This window comes from Manduca sexta, chromosome 14 (genome assembly GCF_014839805.1).
Source record: "Manduca sexta isolate Smith_Timp_Sample1 chromosome 14, JHU_Msex_v1.0, whole genome shotgun sequence".
Taxonomy (NCBI): Eukaryota; Metazoa; Arthropoda; class Insecta; order Lepidoptera; family Sphingidae; genus Manduca; species Manduca sexta.
This window is the reverse complement of record NC_051128.1, coordinates 85,510-104,276: the sequence shown is the minus strand read 5'-3', so window position 1 is coordinate 104,276 and position 18,767 is coordinate 85,510. Positions and strand designations below refer to the sequence as shown.

Below are 18,767 nucleotides of genomic sequence, written 5' to 3'. Positions count from 1 at the left end.
GACGACCTCAATATTTTTTATACAGTTTTAAGGTAAATGTGTTTAAGAGAGGACACTTGCCGGAAGTTTGTAATACATGTTTTTTTTAAACGGATTGTAATATTACGTCTATAGACGTTTAAGGTCGGTGTATACATACTTGTAGGACATCCTGAGACTAATTATATGTGTACAATGTTAATAAAATTTAGTTTCGAAATGGTTTTAACTTGTTGAGAATAAATGATATAATAAATGATTTGATGTTTGTGATTCAAAATATTAAAACAAATCGCTGCCGAAATTAATAAACTATACCGAAGGCTATAGCAAAAACGATCCTGAAAATAATTAAACCAAAACCAGTTACGACCGTTGCGATTAAAGATAATTCTGATTGATGCATTTCCGCTTTCCATCTTACAATATTTATTTACCGTGTAAATAAGAGCTCATACACATAAACACGATACGACGTCGTAGGACGACGCGACGTCGTTTCACGTTGCGACGTCGTATCGTGGAATTCTACGACGAACAACGTAAAAATTCACGACATGACGCAACGCACCACGATGCTTCTGTCAATATCTTTTTTTTTTCAGAAACGCATGGAGGTATCGCGTCGAAATTTATATCAAATACTCGACTCCACGGACTCTTTCAACTGTGAAAATTCAAACTAAGTCAAGTGTCAACGCGATCAAAAGATGTGACCGGTTATGTCGCATGCTTAGCTATTTCACGAGGTAATCAAAACCATTAGAGTACTTCCCGTTGACCTAGTATCATGAAATTTGTCAATAACCAATATTTTACATCCACAACTATGTAAAGGAAAAATTCTGAAAACCGTAAAAATGTACTTAATACCTCACGTACAAGTTTGTACGGAACCCTCGCTGTGCAAGTTCATTCCGTACTAATCCAACTTTTACCTATATTTGACATTATAATTACTTAGTGCATACTTTAATGCATTACTTTGTGTGAATTGTTCAATAAAAATAATTTGGCACGTCATTGGTGCGTTCACCTTATTATAATCATATGTAAATGTTATTACCCGCATGAGATATAACGAGTTACCTCATAGGTCGCTAAAGGTATCTCTTATATCCAAGGAGAACGTCCCAAGTTCGATTTTTTCTAATTTAATTGAAGTCTCGGAAAATCGACATCGATTACCAGATTTTCTGTTCTTCTTCTTAATCCATCCCCATTACTCAGGATCATGACTCCATCTACATTTCTAAATCTGTTTCCAGTTGATACGATCCGTCGCCTGATGAAAGGCGTTGATTTCTGTTAAGTGCAGATAAATTCTGCAAAATGGGCATGTATTGGGCCAACCCATATTGTAATAGGATGAAGCAGGTGCAATAAGAGGGAAACTATGGATCTCTTGGCATTATGGGTGTTTAAAGGCGATGGTAACCTTTTACCACGAGGTGACATTTGATTGATATTCTTTCTGGTAATGTAGACAGTTCGTAAATTAGTTTACTTCCTAACATATTATAAAACAAAGACCCCTGCGTCTGTCTGAACACGATAAACTCATAAACTTTCCGATTTTGAGGGAAGGACATAGGCTACATTATACCTCAGAAAAACTATCATGCTGGCGAGGACGCGAGTTAAAACTAGAGATAAAATCATCGATTATCAATATTACAAAATGTTGGTCAAACTATGCCAAGGCCTCCAAAATCGGTCGTAATTTTAAATTCAAGAAAAGTGTGGTTTTCAATTCGAGGAAGGTATGCGAGACTTAGACGATAAAATAACTTATAATAAATAAATAACTTTAAAAATGCACAGCCTTCCGGGCAAGGCTAATTTATGGAATTTTGTATGCTCGTCAAATTGATTCCACTACAGCTGATGATTAGCGAAGTAGGGTTCAAATAATGTCGACTAACGATAGATTATTATCCTGACACAACCTGGTAAAAATATTTACCCTGGAAAAAACTTTTCTACTCGGACGGCGACGCAGGCAAAAGCAACAGTATCTATTTAGATGTGTTTGTGGCGGTACAATTAGTGTACACACCGCCATCTCGTCAACATCAATGGAACTACGAGAAGACCAATATGGCATTAACACAATTGAAGTGATAACACACAACAATCACGCTAGATGGCGATAGACGGTACTGGCTTGCGATAGCAAAATTTTCGCGAAGCAGTATATATACCACCTCCGAATACGAACCGTCGGGTGTCGCAGTCGGTCACAAACAATTGCCTGACTAGAAATCTTCCCTTACCATTGTGGAACGACACCATCTGTTCCTCTACAGCGGCGTTAACCTTTACGCCGCTAAATGTTATTTATTGTACATTGAAGACAGATATTATTTTGTTCCAGAGTTCTTTCCTCCACCAATAAAATAATGTTATTTCACTCACCCGCCGCTATCCACACAGCGAACCTTATCCAGGTCATGTAGTCGAGGTTGAGCATCAGGTACACGTTGATCAGGATGCTGATGCCGGGCAGCCACGGAACCAGCGGCACCTGGACATATGTCAGAAGGTGCTGAATGTCCAGCAGGATACACAGAGTATATTGGTTGGTTAAGGTGTAATTAGAAATCATTATGAAGAGTATCTTAATTGATTTTACAAGAGGTAGGATGTTTTTGGGTCTTCGCCAATTTGACAAAATACGACATCGTTAGTATTGTATTATTACCAACACATTCCAATCGGCCTATTAGTAAAATAGACTTCAAAGGGACCATCACTAAACATTAATTTATTTCCATACTCAAACCCTTAAAGCTACATCTTATACAGGCTGCTCTAGAAAGTTTCAAAATATTTTCTCCATTGCAGTGTTAAAAAAATAATACACCTTCTATATAATAGTGTATGAATTTTAATACAATTCAATTCGCAACTATTGCTTTTTCTAAATTCAAACTGACAAAAACCGTCCGTAACTACAATACAGGATGTTTTTTTAATTATCAATTATAAAAAATATACTTACAGAGAAAGCAAGCTTTTTCTCCGAGACAGGTTGCCTTGATATAGCATATAGCGTAACCAGAACTAGCAGAGTTCCCGTAGAGAGGAGAGCGATGGGTCCCGGCCGGCCCGACAGGATCTCCTCGCCGTACTGGTTGATGCTCAGCATCATCACGAAGCACCATACACCTGGCGATATTTTTATTTATTTAGCCAGGCACAGCAAAGTGACCCTATTTGATGGTACGGAATGGTTTACACTGACGAGAGACAATTATCCCTCGCCAACAAAATTATGCTGGACTGTTCGAAACCCGATATATACAGGGTGCTCCCAAAACGCGACACGCATGAGAATGTTTTCATATTTATCTATATATATTTCATATGTTTAAATTTGAACCATTACATACATATCAATTACGTTGTATAGCGGTAAAATGCCCAGCTGGATATTTAATCCCCCTAGAGGTCTCTTACTCATACAGAAATACAAACAAAAGCTATTCCATCATATAAGTACTACAGTGTACCTATTTCTTCATCAAAGAAACTACACAAAAGCTTGTTAATAGCACTGACCATACAAAGACACGAGCACGGTGACCATGGCGGAGCTGAGTGGCGTGGGAGCGAGATGTTTGTCCGCGTTGAAGATCTGCCTGAAGCCCGACCGCAGCGTCAAGTTCAGCGGCTCGGCCGCCTTGTGAGCCGTCGTCCTCTCGTACCTGCAGGAAATAAATAGCAATACATCCGCCGTATTAGATTTCTTATACATTAAAATATTTTTATTTCGAAACGTTATCACTATACACACACTTCACGCCATTATCCATGAAAGGGGTAGACAGAGGTGCAACCTTGACTCTCACTTTGCGTCTGTGTCCTATAAATTTCTGACTACGGGTTAATATTTAATAATATATTATAGGTCACTCAACAATAAATAGTTTCATAACCCAATTAATTGCAAAGCATTGCCAATTGCTTATTTAAAAATATTGTGTCCAGATAAACCACTCTGAACGTTGTCAAAAACAAGCAAAATATTGATTGCATGAACTGAACATAAGTAATATATAGAAAAAACAGATCTAAGTTAGTTAGATTAAATAAGTCTATTATCGCATCAAGACAGATATAAGCTCTGCGAAGTGAGAATATTATTTAAGTGGGGTGCATTTTTACGCCTCTGCCCTGCCCTTTTATTATAGAAAGCGTGATGGTATAACTTACCTGAGCAGCAGCACGCAGGACGCGACCATGGAGTACGCTAGCAGAGTCCCAATCGACATCATGTGGATGAGCTGCTCCAACTCGAATATCATGGCGAGGGTTCCTGGGGATCAATTATTAACCGTTATCAAAAATGTGGCCTATTTTTGACGTGTTTTATAAACACCCGGTTTGATTTTAGGATACGGTTATTTTTTTTGTTATATGAAGCCAATATCTCTACTAAAATAGCTGGTAGAAATAGGCCAAGTATATTTTTAATCTTACTGGAAATTGAAATGAAATGTTTAAATCTACATGACACCAAGTTAAGGTTTATGGTTTAAGAATGATTTATTTCTCATTAGATTATTCATGATTCCTGAGAGGGTTGTGCAGTCATATAAAAAATTTAATTAATTTATTCCTTATTTCACGAGCCTATAAATGAACTGCTCTAAACTTTTTTTGTTTTTTTTTCTTCTTACTTTATCATGTACTGTGTCTTTATCCTAAACTGATTGAAAAGAGCAACACCAGAGTTTCTTGCCCGTTCTTCTCTGGTGAAAACTGCTTTCCGAACTGGTGGTAGAGTGAATATTGACGAAATCTAAATAATGTATAACATTTTACAGATTCAAAATAAATCATTTCATTTCATTTCATTTCATTATAAATTGATCACTTACTGAGAAAACTACTTAACATAGTTATTCTATACAGGCGAGCATATTATAAAGATTGCATACTATTACAATGAAAAGTAAATAATTAATAAAAATGATAACTAAATTACAAATAACAATTTCATAGACATGAATAATCTGAGTACATTTTGTTAAAATTCAAGATCTAGTATAGCCAAAAGCCAATATAAATACCAGTGAAGAGTCCAGCGATGATGGTGCCGATGAGTGGTGTCTGGAACCGCTCGCTGACGCGGCCGAGGAACTTGAACAGCAGCCCGTCCGACGACATCGCGTAGATGATGCGCGGGAGAGGAAACACCGCGCCTAGCAGACTGACAGACTGACTTTAGTGGTAGCTTGAATTTATTTTCTTTATAAAAAATATGTTTTGGGTATTGGTCTAGTCGTAGAAACAAAACGAACAAAAAAAAATACTGTGAGCGCCATATTTTGTCAGTGTGTGCACGTTCGAGTTGCGCATGCGTGTGCGTTTGAGTGCATTCCTATTGTATAGGTATATATGTAGATGAGTATGTTATTGAAAATATGTGGTGAGTGTATATGAGAATATAGTCTGTATAAATATATGTGCTGGTTGGTTCGTGAGTATTTATAATAGTGTTGATTTTGAATACTAGCCCTTATTACCTGGAGCATAGCGCACAGATGGCGCCGACGCTGACTGCGTACTTGGCCCACGTCCAGCCGAGACGGTCGTACACGTACGGGAACGGGGCTTTCTCGTCCTATTAAGAAGAAAATAATATATTTTCAAACGTAAAATATATAGTTAGACTATATTTTTCATAACTCCATACTTAAGATATACATCTGATATACGTTGTGGATATCAACTTCGACACTAAACTAGGCCACACTGGTTTTACAATAGGGAAGTATGTACCAAAAAAAATTTTTTTTAAATAATTATATTCATACTTCATACCATTAATATGCAGTTGTACCAATCTCTAAGGCAATTTTTGTGTACTCAGTCACCACACCGAATGCACGGGGGACATTTGTCATGGCTCTAGGCACATAGGTAAGTATGTATACCTCATGGTAAACATTTCACATTGACGCCTATGGAGGCGTCAATGTGAAATGTTTTCGAACCCCCATGGGTTCGAAAACATTTCCTGGCCTCCCCTTCTATTTTAAGACGGTTCCTTCTCCTTCCCCCACACTTATTTCCTCAAATATCCTCTCCAAACTTCTTTTAGGACCCAGAACTCGCTAAGCCGGGGTATTCCAATATCCCATTTGCAGACTTCCTACGGTGTGGACGGCCGTACCTGCATGTAGTAGGGTATCATGAGCGTGAGCACGGAGGAGACGCCGCAGTAGGCGAGGAACACGACGAGCAGCGACGCCACGACCGCGAAGGGGATGCTCTTCTGCGGCCGCCGCGCCTCCTCGCCCGCCGTCGCCACGCAGTCGAACCCTGCACACCACCACCAACATATATTACACTCAAATTAATCAGGGTTCCTATTCTTAGCACAATATACATATTTGTACATGATACACACGCATAGAGGTATCCCTGAAGGGATGAGCAGAGGCGCGACTAGTGCGCACACTTTCCGCCGAGTCTAATCCGTGCCATGAGGGCGAAATTATGATCATATCACCAAATTCCAGACTCCGAACTGATACTGAGTAAAAAAACCTAATACCACGGGTTGGCCTGAGGATCAAACCCGAGACTTTAATACTGCAGTCGTACCGTAATACAAATGCATTATCGAAAAATAATGTTACAGTAGTAACAGGCATACTACTAGAGGAATCTATAGCCACATTATTTTTGTAGATATGCCGGCTTTATCAAACAGAAATACGTAGGTCTATGTCAGGGAATCAACCTTGCACTGAATACTGCTATTGTTTAAGGACAGTTTCATCATAAGACGAAATTAACTTACCATCAGGTACAGTGAGGTTACTTCATCATGCCCATCATGAATTTTTTTATATACTTACGTGTATCAAAAATTTATCCCACTGCACCTGATGATATGTGGAGTGGGGATGATCTGACGAGAGATGATTACCCATCGGCAGTCGACACAATTATGCTGGCCTGTTGGAACCGGATATACACAGGTTGATCCCGGAACGCGACACACATACACCACTATGGCGGGTTTGTAACACCTTGTGTACGGAGGTCGCTATCAGGGCGGATGTAAAATACATCCTACCACTAACAAAACATGTTATAGTTATTTGTGACTGACCGATGAACCCGTAGAAGCAGACGGCCGCGCCCTTGATGATGCCGGCGAGTCCGTACGGCGCGAACCCGCCCGTACCGAAGTCCTTCGTCTCCGACTTGGGCACTTCAGACTCTGGTATCCTCCAGTTCTTCGTGTCGGCTGTAATATAATTACTTTTATAATAGTATTTCAGCCCTGTATTATGTACTGTTCCACTGCTGAGCACGGGCCTCCTCTACTACTGAGATGGATTAGGCCTTAGTCCACCACGCTGGCCTAGTGCGGATTGGTAGACTTCACACACCTTCAAAATTCATATAGAGAATTTCTCAGGTATGCAGGTTTCCTCACGATGTTTTCCTTTACCGTTAAAGCAAGCGATAATTCACAAGGAAAACACACATCAATTTAAAATAGTCGAAGTGTGTGCCCTTGGGAATTGAACCTGCGGACATTCGTCTCTGCAGTCCGTTCCACACCCAACTAGCCTATCACCGCTTTAGTTTTTATTTCAATATGTAGTAATGAAGAACGAAACGGAAAATATTATTATATCACGTAATTAACCAACTTTGAAATAAAAGGAGGTTCTAAGTACAGCTGTTTATTAATAAATAAATATTTTCTAGTCATAGTTCTGGCTGCTAAAAAGATAATATTTCCTGTAATGATATCGTAAAAATAGCCTTTGGAGATTCGATCTAAGTCATTTACATCAAACAATAAATCATAACAATAACGGTATTTGAAAAATTTCACAAATGAAGTAAAGCTGATTTTTGTAATCATTCAGTTTCATTAAAGCTATCTATGGTTTAGTTTTATTAAAGCTATCAAGTATATTACAATAATATGTTACCTTTAAAAGAACCAGATATAATGACGAACAGAACAACACACAGATTGACGCCTGTGCACAAGTTGTTAAATTTTGTCGATTCTTTAACACCGAACGCCAGCGCGACTGTAAAAAAAACAATATTATATTACTAAAAATAAGATAAATAGTCGAAAAATAGGCACATGGGATAATTTAAAAATAAAAAATATTTCTTTTACTAATGGTAGGTCTCTCACATGTGAGAGTCCGCCTGGGTAGGTACCACCGCAATGTCTATTTTGCCGCCAAGCAAGTGTGTAGTCACTGTTGTGTTTCCGTTTGAAAGACATTGTAGCCAGTGTAACTACTGGACATAATAAGACTTAACATCTCATGTCTCAGGATGGCGAGCGTAGTAGAATACTAAACAATACTTTGTAATTCAAGGTGTGGAGGGTGTTTCTTCTGTATATGGGCAGTCGTATCGCTCACCATCAGGCGAACGGCAAGCTCGTCTCGTCATTTAAAGTGTTATATACATTAGAACTTTATGCATAATTGCTCTATAGTAATTTTTATATATTGTCTTAGACATCTGTCAATCTAAACAATTAATAAAACCGTGTATCATAAAATAACTGTATTAATTAATTACATGAAAGATATAACATAAAGCAATAAAAAAATCAGTGAAAGCGAATATATAAAAAATCATAAAAGATACTCACCAGAAAACACCATGATGACAGCGAACGCGAATATATCCGGATATCTCGCCAGGTGCGGCGAGTCGAGCGGCATGGCGGCCTCCAGGTGCGTCGATATCGCCTTGTTCAGCAGCGAGTCCAGGTACTCGCTCAGCGCCTTCACTACTGACGCTGCACCTGTCGCCATAATAATAATATCAGCCCTGTATTATATACTTGCCCACTGCTGAGCACGGGCCCAGGGCCGTAGCTAGGGGGGGGCATTGAGGGGCAATGCCCTACCTTAAAATGCTAATGCCCTACCTTAAAATACTAATGCCCTACTAATGCCTTAATAATTAATATATATGGAGCAGCGGTTTTATTTTACGATTTGGAAGTTGGTCCCATAGTAAGTGTTATTCGTATTGATGGGTGAAATACCCGCTTTCAATATTTATGGGAATTATGTAACAATCTGTATATTACTTTAATAATTACGTAAGTTCATTAACATTTTTTTTTTTCTTTTTGCTCACCTTCACAAGTTAAGGAAACCAAAAACCGATTGAGCAAATCAAATCTAATTACATTTTTATTTCCGCCCTGCTTGTAAAAACAGCTGCCCTACCTTAAATTCAAGTCTAGCTACGGCCCTGCACGGGCCTCCTCTACTACTGAGAGAGATTAGGCATTAGTGCACCACGCTGGCCTAGTGCGGATTGGTAGACTTCACACATCTTCGATATTCCTATAGAGAACTTCTCAGATGTGCAGGTTTCCTCACGATGTTTTCCTTCACCGTTAAAGCGAACGATAAATTCACAAAGAATACACACATGATTTTAGAAAAGTCAGAGGTGTGTGCCATTGGGATTTGAACCTGCGGATATTCGTCTTACATCGCCTTATAATAGGTACCTCTGGAGATATGGGCATTGGAGCTATCCAGCTAGTGGTCCTGAGAAAGGCAAATCCCGACTTACTAGTTCCAATAATTTAATGAATACAACAGTAAGTAGGCATACAAAGTCCAGAGGGGCTTCTCTGACCACGCCCATGCAAGTTATTGTCTTCCTGTATTATCATTATCCCACTTCTGAAGTTGGCAGAATAACGTTTATTGCAAAAACGATTAGCTATCTAGACTACGACATCTATACAGATAGTATATACTTAAATACTCTTAAATTTGTATTACCTTAGCTTTGAATCTTACAATGGATAAGTAACCTGTATTGTGGCGCATTTGTAGAGGGGGGGTGATACGTATTGAATAAGGGAAACTCAATCACAGCAAACTATGTGAGCAAATACACGATAGTGACTACAAAAAAAAATTAAATAATTTTTACCCCCTTTGGGAAAATAGTGAAATACGCACATAGTGTCTTCTAATCTAGAAATCGAACCAAAGACAAGCCAATCAACAGTCTACACTATCACGAGACAAAAAAATTACTCACCAATAATGTATTCTAGTATGAGATTCCATCCGATGATGAACGCGATGAACTCGCCCACACACACATAGCTGTACACGTACGCGCTGCCCGCTTTGGGTACGCGCGCTCCGAACTCCGCGTAACACAAACCTGGGGGGAAAATCACATCTTACATAGATTTTTATAGCGGTAAAGCAAAGTGACCTGACTGTACCTGTTTCTAAGTGGAGTAGGGTCCAAAGGCTGTAGCCAAGATGCCTTTTGAACCCACTTCAAAAAAAAGAGGGGGTTCTCACTTGGAAGTTTAATTTTTTCTTTTATGTTTGGTACCTCAGAACTCGGTCATTTATTGACCGATTTGGAAAAATCTTTTTTTTAAATCTTGACGCTAATAGCAAACTAAATGGCAACGATATATCCTAGCAATAGACTGATCGATAGGATACCTCATTCGCATTACAGAAAGCGTTAACGATTGTAGGAAGGCATCTTGTCCAGTCCCCAGATAGTGTCTAACGAGCAGTGGCGAAAAGTGAAATTTATCAAAAGGTAACCCGAGACAGAAAAATATGTCTTAGATAACATATCGGCCAATTTAACAGAGAATAAAAAATAAGCCAAAATTAATAAACCTAAAAGAGAAGCCGGTAGCAATCGAGTCGTATGGACACTTTGCCACTGATAACGAGAGATGATTATCCCTCGCCAGACACAATTATGCCGGCCTATACAATACTTAGCAGTACTTTGGTGGCCAGCCAAATGTCAACTGCTTCAAACCAATACAACTTCTACGTTTAACCCGAGAGCCCGGGAAGGATATAGCCATAGGCTTTTATTCCGGAAAATCTTTCCAAGCAGGCGATGCGCGAGCCAGTTAATAATTGATAAATAAGTCCTCGTTGATTCGGTAAAGGGCGATCATAACCAATGTGTCGAAACCGAATCGAGTCTGATTGAAGCGCCAGACGTCAATCAAAAGTGAAATCAATCAACGCACGCACGGTACCTACTGTTAACTCTTTATAACTGCGAGATTTGTTTATCTAGTTTGTATGTTATGGTGTACTGTGCCAATATTATAGAAAGGAACATTTTGTAGGGGCTCACCTCTGGAACTACTGAACCGATTATGGTTGTTTTTTGCACTAATAAGAAGCTGCATTATTCCTGAGGGGTATACACTACTACGGGCTCCTATCTCACGCGGGCGGTGCCACGGACAAAGGCTAGTGTACTATAAATAACTCGAAACTATTTGTGAAATGGGGAATATTGGCCCGAAACTTCGAATAGCTACCTAATCCGTCTAAAACATTAACATCGCTTCCGCAATTCCTTCTGGACTTATAGCTGAGAGTTGACCATAAACGATATTACGATAATATACTTATTACAAACAAAACTCACCAGCAAAAACACTAGCAACAGCGGCCAGCAAGAACGACAGTATAACAGCAGGTCCTGCGTAATTCTTCGCAACATCTCCCGCTAACACATACACTCCGACACCAAGAGTGCTGCCTACACCCAGGGCGGTAAGGTCAAGCGCTGACAGTACCCTGGCGAGACGTGCGGCACCTTCCTCGGCCGCCTTACGGCGAGATAGCACTCGGTAGGCGAGGTTGACTGCGCGCGATGCACCTGCTTTGATGCCACCTAGAAAGTAAACCTTAGCATGAATCATATCATAGAAAATCTAACGAAATAAAAAATCGTAATTCACACAATAATCAAAAGGTTATAAAGCTTTGATGTTTGGTAAAAGGTCACTGTAATAGCAAATTGTGACGTCACCGTGTTACTGGCCATAACGCTGCGTGAGTGCGAAAGAGATAGTATGATAACCCTACTATCTATCTGTTAGCGCAAACCGAATCGGAAATTAGTGAACGGATTTTCATGTAGTTCTAACCGATAAACAGGTTATAATTTGGAGCAGAATATAGGATTTGTTCAAAAATATCCACAAGTACCAGTGGCGAAGGGTCCATATAACCCGATTCCTGCCGGCTTCACTTTTATAATTATTTAAAATCGAATCAGAACGATTTGCAGACCGCATTCATGCATATTAGTACCTATGTATATGTCGGCTTCCCTTTTAGAAAATTTCACCTTTCGCCACTGACAAGTACGGCATCGCGGACACAGCTAGGTAATAAATAAAATTAAACATATTTACATATAATACAGGCCATTTCGTGTCCGAATCCTCGTCACCAACACTTCATCACATTTAATGTAAAACTGATATTATTTACGGTCAAATTTAATCTATGTCAAAACATAAATCGCTGATTCTTTATAAATTTTGCAACATATTGCTTATACAGTTCGCTAGTCACGTACTAGGGAAATACTATAAAAACATGAGTAAGCTTCTAAATTAAAGGGTAGGCAGTGGTGCAATACACTTTCATGATGCATACACATTACGCATTTATGCCCGAAGTAGTATGCAGAGGCGCAATCAGGACAACCACTTTTCGCCAAGTCTGTTCCGTCTCACGATATGACAGGAACGAGCATATCGCCATATCGGGCACAAATTCCAGACTACAGAATGACACTGAGCAGAAAAACCCAAATATCCTTTGCCCAACCCGGGATTAGAGAGGTCTCTCAGAGCGCTGCCACACCGCGCAGTACAACTACGCCACCGAGGCAATCATTCAGTAGCCAACACGTTCATGATTTTTCTAATAAATACCTTCGGTTCTAACCAACTGTTTTACTGCTTGTCTATCGGCTGCCTAAAACGCGGTTCAGCCTAGTCAAATAAAACACCTACACACTCAGAGGAAGAAACGAGTTTCCCGAAAATCTGGACATTATCTGGAAAATTAATCACCATTAATTATTATGATGAGACGATAGGCTCGCCTATCACGTAATGTGACGGAACGTATAGTCAAAAGCAGATGCCCCGGTTGCACCACTGCCTAACCCTTCGGGGATAAAGGAGTGATGTGTTTGTTTGTTTGTTTTGGAAATGTTTACCTATCGACAGTCGACACAATTATGCCGGCCTGTGAAACGGGATATGAACAGGCTGATCGCGAAACGCTACACGTTTAGGTGGGCCACTATGGCGGGTTTTAACACCTTGTATACGGTGATATAAAATATATTCTACGACCAGCAAAACAACACCTCAAATGACATCTAAAATCATAGACTGATTTATTAAACAGCACCACCTCAGCTGACAACAGCTCAAATGACAGCACAAGTTTCGTCCATTAAATAGTTCAACACTTAAAATTTCTACTCAAGATCCTACTCAAAAGTGTAGTGGCGAAGGGTCCATGTAACCCGATTCCTACCGGCTTCCCTTTCTTAACGTATGTAAAATATAATTATAACTAGAATGATTTGCAGACCGCATGTCGTGTCGGGTTCCCTTTGGGAAAAATTCACCTTTCGCCACTGCACAGGTGGGATTAGTTCATTAACAAGGTCCATAAAACACAACTCCTGTACAACTTACTCATAATCAACGTCATGTCCACACGTCTCCCACGATGGTCAAACACCGACTGTCCACGTAAGGAGAAACGACCTCAATGTATCAATTGATGCCGCTAACGTATTGACTTGTAACAATGCGTGCTTATTCTGGACGTAGTTTTTATGGCAATTGATTTGTCGGTGGGCTCCACTGTATTCTTTATAAAGATACATTCATTCAAAAAATATTTGAATATTATGAGGGTTTTAATAATAAAAAATATTTTGTCATAGTGAAAGGAGAGTGAACACCGATGAAAGCGAACGTACAGAGCGACATGCTCGTAAAATAACGATCAAGCTCCTAAAAAAAGATAAAAAAAGTTATCATGATGATCTTTCTTTACGATATATATCCTACATTTTTTATAAGGGAACGGGTAATTTGCCTCACCGTTGCTGGTTAGCGAAATGGGGGGTCAAGATAGTGTGAAATTACGAAATATGTCTTTGCAGTCGACACAATTATGCCGGCTTGTTTGAAATCAGCTGCAAATAGCGAAATCCTGAAAGTAACAAGTACCTGTTTAGATTCATTTCTGTGCGCAAGCGGAGTGTTAGCTCTGGGACGCTTCCTAGCAATTATCTTAGTGCAACAAGATACCCCAGGGCTAAACCGTATGAGTCGAAGACCACGGTGGGATATACAGGGGTTAGGGACTCGGTCCAATGCTCGCTCGGATGATGCTATACTCCCGAGTGTCGACATTAGGCCGTAAGACCGGTGAAAGTGAAACCAACATAACCGATCCACTCATTCCCCAAGTGACGGTAGCGATAACGATTGTTTTCCCGCGAAAAAAAAAGGGAGCGTTAACTGATTATCACTCTGTAGCCTGATATGGTTAAAAAGACCCTGACAGTGTCAATGAGTGTTCTCGGCTAGTGAGATCACAAACCATTAAGAAACCTGACTTTCAGTTACAAAAACCAACTAAAATTATTCTTCGTACTTAACAAAAGTGCTTATAAAAATGACGTGATTAAAATCTTATCATGCAATTCAAAAGTAATAAGAACATTATCTACAAACATCATATCAAACAAATCTTTGTATTAGCTAGGGTTGTCAGTATTTTAAAAAACAGTGCATCGATATTTTAAAAAAAATATTTCAGTTTATCTGTGCGTAATTCCCAAAAACACTGAATCGATTGTGTTAATGTTTTACTCAGTGACAGAAAGTAGCTGTTCCTTTGAGTAACAGGCAAATTTATTTCACTCAGTTATGTAACTATAAAGTAGCACGACAGGCAAAAGGACAGGTACCCAGGCTTCAAATGTTATGAAATTTTCATTTTTTGTGTATCAAAATCTACAAAAACAATTACCAGAAAAATGTATCTGTATACACACTGAGATTTTTCATGTTAAGTAGGGCCTCATTGGAATTAATTTACCACGGGCCATTCACGGTGTAGTGAAGCCGCTGTTTACGCTAGTGGATACGTGAGTAAAGGTTAGTCCTTTACATTTATTGAATACGGTCAGCGAAACAATATATTGGTGGATGGCAACCATAATACTATACTTGACGGTTTAGTGGCAACGCTATTTACAACGTTTATCTTTACTATGCGGAACTTCGTTATCAGTAAAGTTAGAATCGATTAAACCAATAGTGACCGTATCAACAATATCTATTCCCAAATTATTGTTTGGGAGAACACAATGAATTATCGCAAGCGATATCGTGGTTATTTTTATTTGGATACACACAAAAACGAGACAATCAAATAACCCTATTTTTTCTTTTTGCTGGGAAAACACGCGTTATCGCTACCACCAGTGGGGGGAGAGTGGAACTGTTGGTTTATACGGTCATACGACCCATAGTCGACACTCGAGAGTATAGCATTTTTTTTTTCTATTGCTTTGAATGACGAGACAAGCTTGCTGTTTGCCTAATGATGAGCGATACGACAGCCCATGAACAGTAGAAACACCATCCAACACTTGAATTACAAAGTATTGTTTGTTCCACTGCGCTCGCCATCCTGAGGTATGAGATGTTAAATCTCATTATGTCCGATAGTTACATTGGCTACAAGAACCTTCAAACCGGAACACAACAGCGACTACACACTGCTGCTTGGCGGTTGAATAGACATTGAGGTGGTACCTACCCAGACGGACTCTTAAATATGAGAGACCTACCACCAGTAAGCATCAACCGAGCGAGCGTAAAAACTGTTTTCATCATCATCAGAATAAGACGCGGCATCTCAATTGACCGAACTGTAGCGTGCGTATTATTTAATGTACTCGAACGTGTAATAAAACTATAAAGATACACCGCCTGGATTACTTGTCGCCAATTTACTCGTACTACGTAGTATAGATATCTTTGTAACTGTCCAAAGTCTGCATGATTGAAGAATGTTACTACTTAAATCATGGTGGCCAAGCTTCCATACAACCCGATTACTATCGGCTTCCCTTTTAGGTTTATTTACGTTAGTCTTAGTTTTTATTTTCAGTCAAATTAGACGCAATATGTTAACTAACGCAATTTGTTATATTTTCGGATTAACTTCTGAAAAATTTCACCCTTAGCCACTGCTTACTCTAGAAGTGGACAAATAAAATATAAAATTAATTATACTCAATGGTGGTGGGAGTGTACCCTATTGGATAGCCATATACATGATGAAAAACCTACCATGTTATATCTACCATGTTCTTTTAGTAGCTTGCACTTCGGGATCAATCAACGTACAAGTATGTACCATGGCGACAATTGATGATCGTCAAGGGGAATATCTCGTTCAATATTTACACTACACTATTACAGGTATGGTTAGGTACTGAAATAATGTAGACTGGCTGCCTGTAAGCAGACTGCCTCGACGTATTTGTAATTGTACACGGTACGAGTACGACTACTGCACTGATGTCCTGGGTTCGAATGCCGGGTCGGGCCAAAATAATTGTGTCTGGGTTTTACCATCTTAAAAATTACTCAATCGCAGCTCGGAGTCAGGAAGCTGGCGGTGTAATACCCCCGTGTCTCGGAAAGCACGTCAAGCCGTTGGTCCTGCGCCTGATCTCTCTCCGGTCATGTCGGATTGCCGTCTCACCGGCCTATGAGAGTGAAGGAACAGACAGTGTACCTGTATATTCCGCACATACTTGTGCACTATAATATCCCTTGCGTACTTGGCTGATCTCCGTTAAGATTGGCCGCCGTGATCGAAATTCGGTAAGGAATCACTTACATACGTTAGGTACTGTATAGTAACTTTGTCGTGCCATTTTACTAGCAACATTCAAAGTACGATGGCAAGCATATTGGTATAGGAAACTCGCATATTTTAAACAACTACGTCATCTTACTTTATTGACACTCGCGCCATAGCGTGAACATACAAAACCCTTCGTGTGATAAACCTTCGGTAAATATTGGTTGCCCTTGAAACTAAGAAGTACTTAGAGTCGTTAATACAGAGTAACCTACGACACAGAATTGATAAAGTAGTTGCTTCAGGCAACAATTCTAGACCTTTGGAACTCTGTGGTTCCTACCTGAAATACACTTTGTGAAAGCATTTGTCAAAAGACGGCATGTGCCGCGACCTATGGGCGACATATTTTAAAGTAAGGGCACAGTTGCAATCGCGGACTTTTTTTTCACTCCCGCAAAATAGACTAGATGGAATGTGTGAGCATCGCTCGAACAATGAAAAATCAATTATAGTGGTTTGTTGCGGGCTTTTAATTTCAAGACCAATCCGTGCTTTCTAGCAATCATTGTTGCAATGTTTCTCCGTTGACAAGAAAAAGTTAGGTCTACATTGTACTCACCATAAAGTATGTATATAATAAATATGTATTTACCAGTGTATTTTTGTTATTGTTATCAACTATCATCTAACAAACACTTGCCTGCCGAAACGCCACTTGCGATGCTGTGGTCTACATTTTTCATATAAAATACAACTCTAGATGTTTCCTTATTAGTACTCAAGATTCAAATATCATATAATTCCTAGTAATATTGCAGTAATTTGAACTGTTTGTGTGGACCTCACATAATGATAGATGGAATGGTTAAATGTTGCATGTTTATATAGCATATGCAATGAAACAAATTATTCCAACAAAGTAATTACAACGAAAATATTTTTTTTATTACTTACCAGTCATAATATCTACATCAGATTGTTACTGATGTTGCAGTTGACTTAAATTTATTGGTAAGTTGATTCAACTCTGTTGAACCTATGGTTGGTATGGTTCAACAGAGTTGAAACATACAAAGACAAATAGACAAAAATGATTAATTGAATTTTAGAGTAAGTATTTAATATGCATCCAGATTTATGATATGAAATAATAATATGAGGAAATACATTCAACAACTAACAAAACATTGTTTGCATATTGATCATTTTGCAAAACATCAATTTTCCACCAAGCTGACTAAACACAATGGTATTTCTTATGTAACGAAACAGAAAGTTACATCAGATTTCAGCTCCAATAGACATACATAGCTTCCTCTCACTTTAACCTATTTATTTATGTTGTTCCATTAATGCTGATGCTGATGTTAACATCAGCAATAAAAAAAAACACATAAAATACCTACAATACAGATAAATTAAATACGACAATTATATGTACAAACCTTTCAATGTTTCTGAATTCTATATTCAGTTGGGTTATTACTTAATCAAAGACATTAATAAGTTGAGTTATAAACCAGCCATCAGGGCCAAATTTGTGTTACAAGGGCTATTATGGATTGGTTATAAGTTGTTGTTTTTATTTAAAATCTCCATGTGACAAATAGCACAGCATCCTTAGATATTAATGCAAAAATAACATATTTCCAGAAAATATGCTAATGTATGCATCAAAAATGTGCAAATTACAATATGGAGTAAGTATGAAGTACTTTACATTAGTATTTTGATATTTCACGGTAGACTGAATGACCATTGCATGTGTTCATAGTTTTAGTATGATAATCTTCCCAATGTCCGCTCTACGTAATCTTAGAACTCTTCGGTTATTGTTTATTTGATGTATATGTTTTACCTGGCAATTAAAATATTTGCCCTCAGTGTCTTGTATAATGTACCAGTAGGTACATATAATAGCTATTCCTTCTGTTAACAGAAGGAATAGCTATTATTACTATAATTTTAGGAATGAGTCCTGTACTTAGGTTTAAACTTTATGGCATTGCAAATGTGATCTATCTGTTA

At 38.8% G+C, this 18,767-nt stretch overlaps 1 protein-coding gene across 3 annotated transcripts in view; it reads right to left on the bottom strand.

Annotated features, from left to right (window-relative positions):
• Positions 1 to 18,767, bottom strand: part of LOC115442944 (cationic amino acid transporter 2) — a 37,966-nt gene that overhangs the window by 17,332 nt on the left and 1,867 nt on the right. Inside the window, exons 1-13 of one of the 3 annotated variants that reach the window (XM_037438385.1) lie at positions 13,535 to 13,753; positions 11,452 to 11,700; positions 10,063 to 10,191; positions 8,639 to 8,794; positions 7,950 to 8,054; positions 7,112 to 7,249; positions 6,164 to 6,312; positions 5,514 to 5,611; positions 5,058 to 5,197; positions 4,198 to 4,300; positions 3,544 to 3,689; positions 2,984 to 3,150; positions 2,398 to 2,506 (exon numbers count right to left, since the gene is read on the bottom strand). In XM_037438385.1, coding sequence (XP_037294282.1) covers positions 2,398 to 2,506; positions 2,984 to 3,150; positions 3,544 to 3,689; positions 4,198 to 4,300; positions 5,058 to 5,197; positions 5,514 to 5,611; positions 6,164 to 6,312; positions 7,112 to 7,249; positions 7,950 to 8,054; positions 8,639 to 8,794; positions 10,063 to 10,191; positions 11,452 to 11,700; positions 13,535 to 13,550 — 1,705 coding nt within the window. In that variant the 5' untranslated portion in view covers positions 13,551 to 13,753. Of the gene's footprint in view, positions 1 to 2,397; positions 2,507 to 2,983; positions 3,151 to 3,543; positions 3,690 to 4,197; positions 4,301 to 5,057; positions 5,198 to 5,513; positions 5,612 to 6,163; positions 6,313 to 7,111; positions 7,250 to 7,949; positions 8,055 to 8,638; positions 8,795 to 10,062; positions 10,192 to 11,451; positions 11,701 to 12,226; positions 12,311 to 13,534; positions 13,754 to 18,767 lie in introns of those variants that run through there. The other 2 variants (XM_037438386.1, XM_030168154.2) reach the window with 2 other exon arrangements.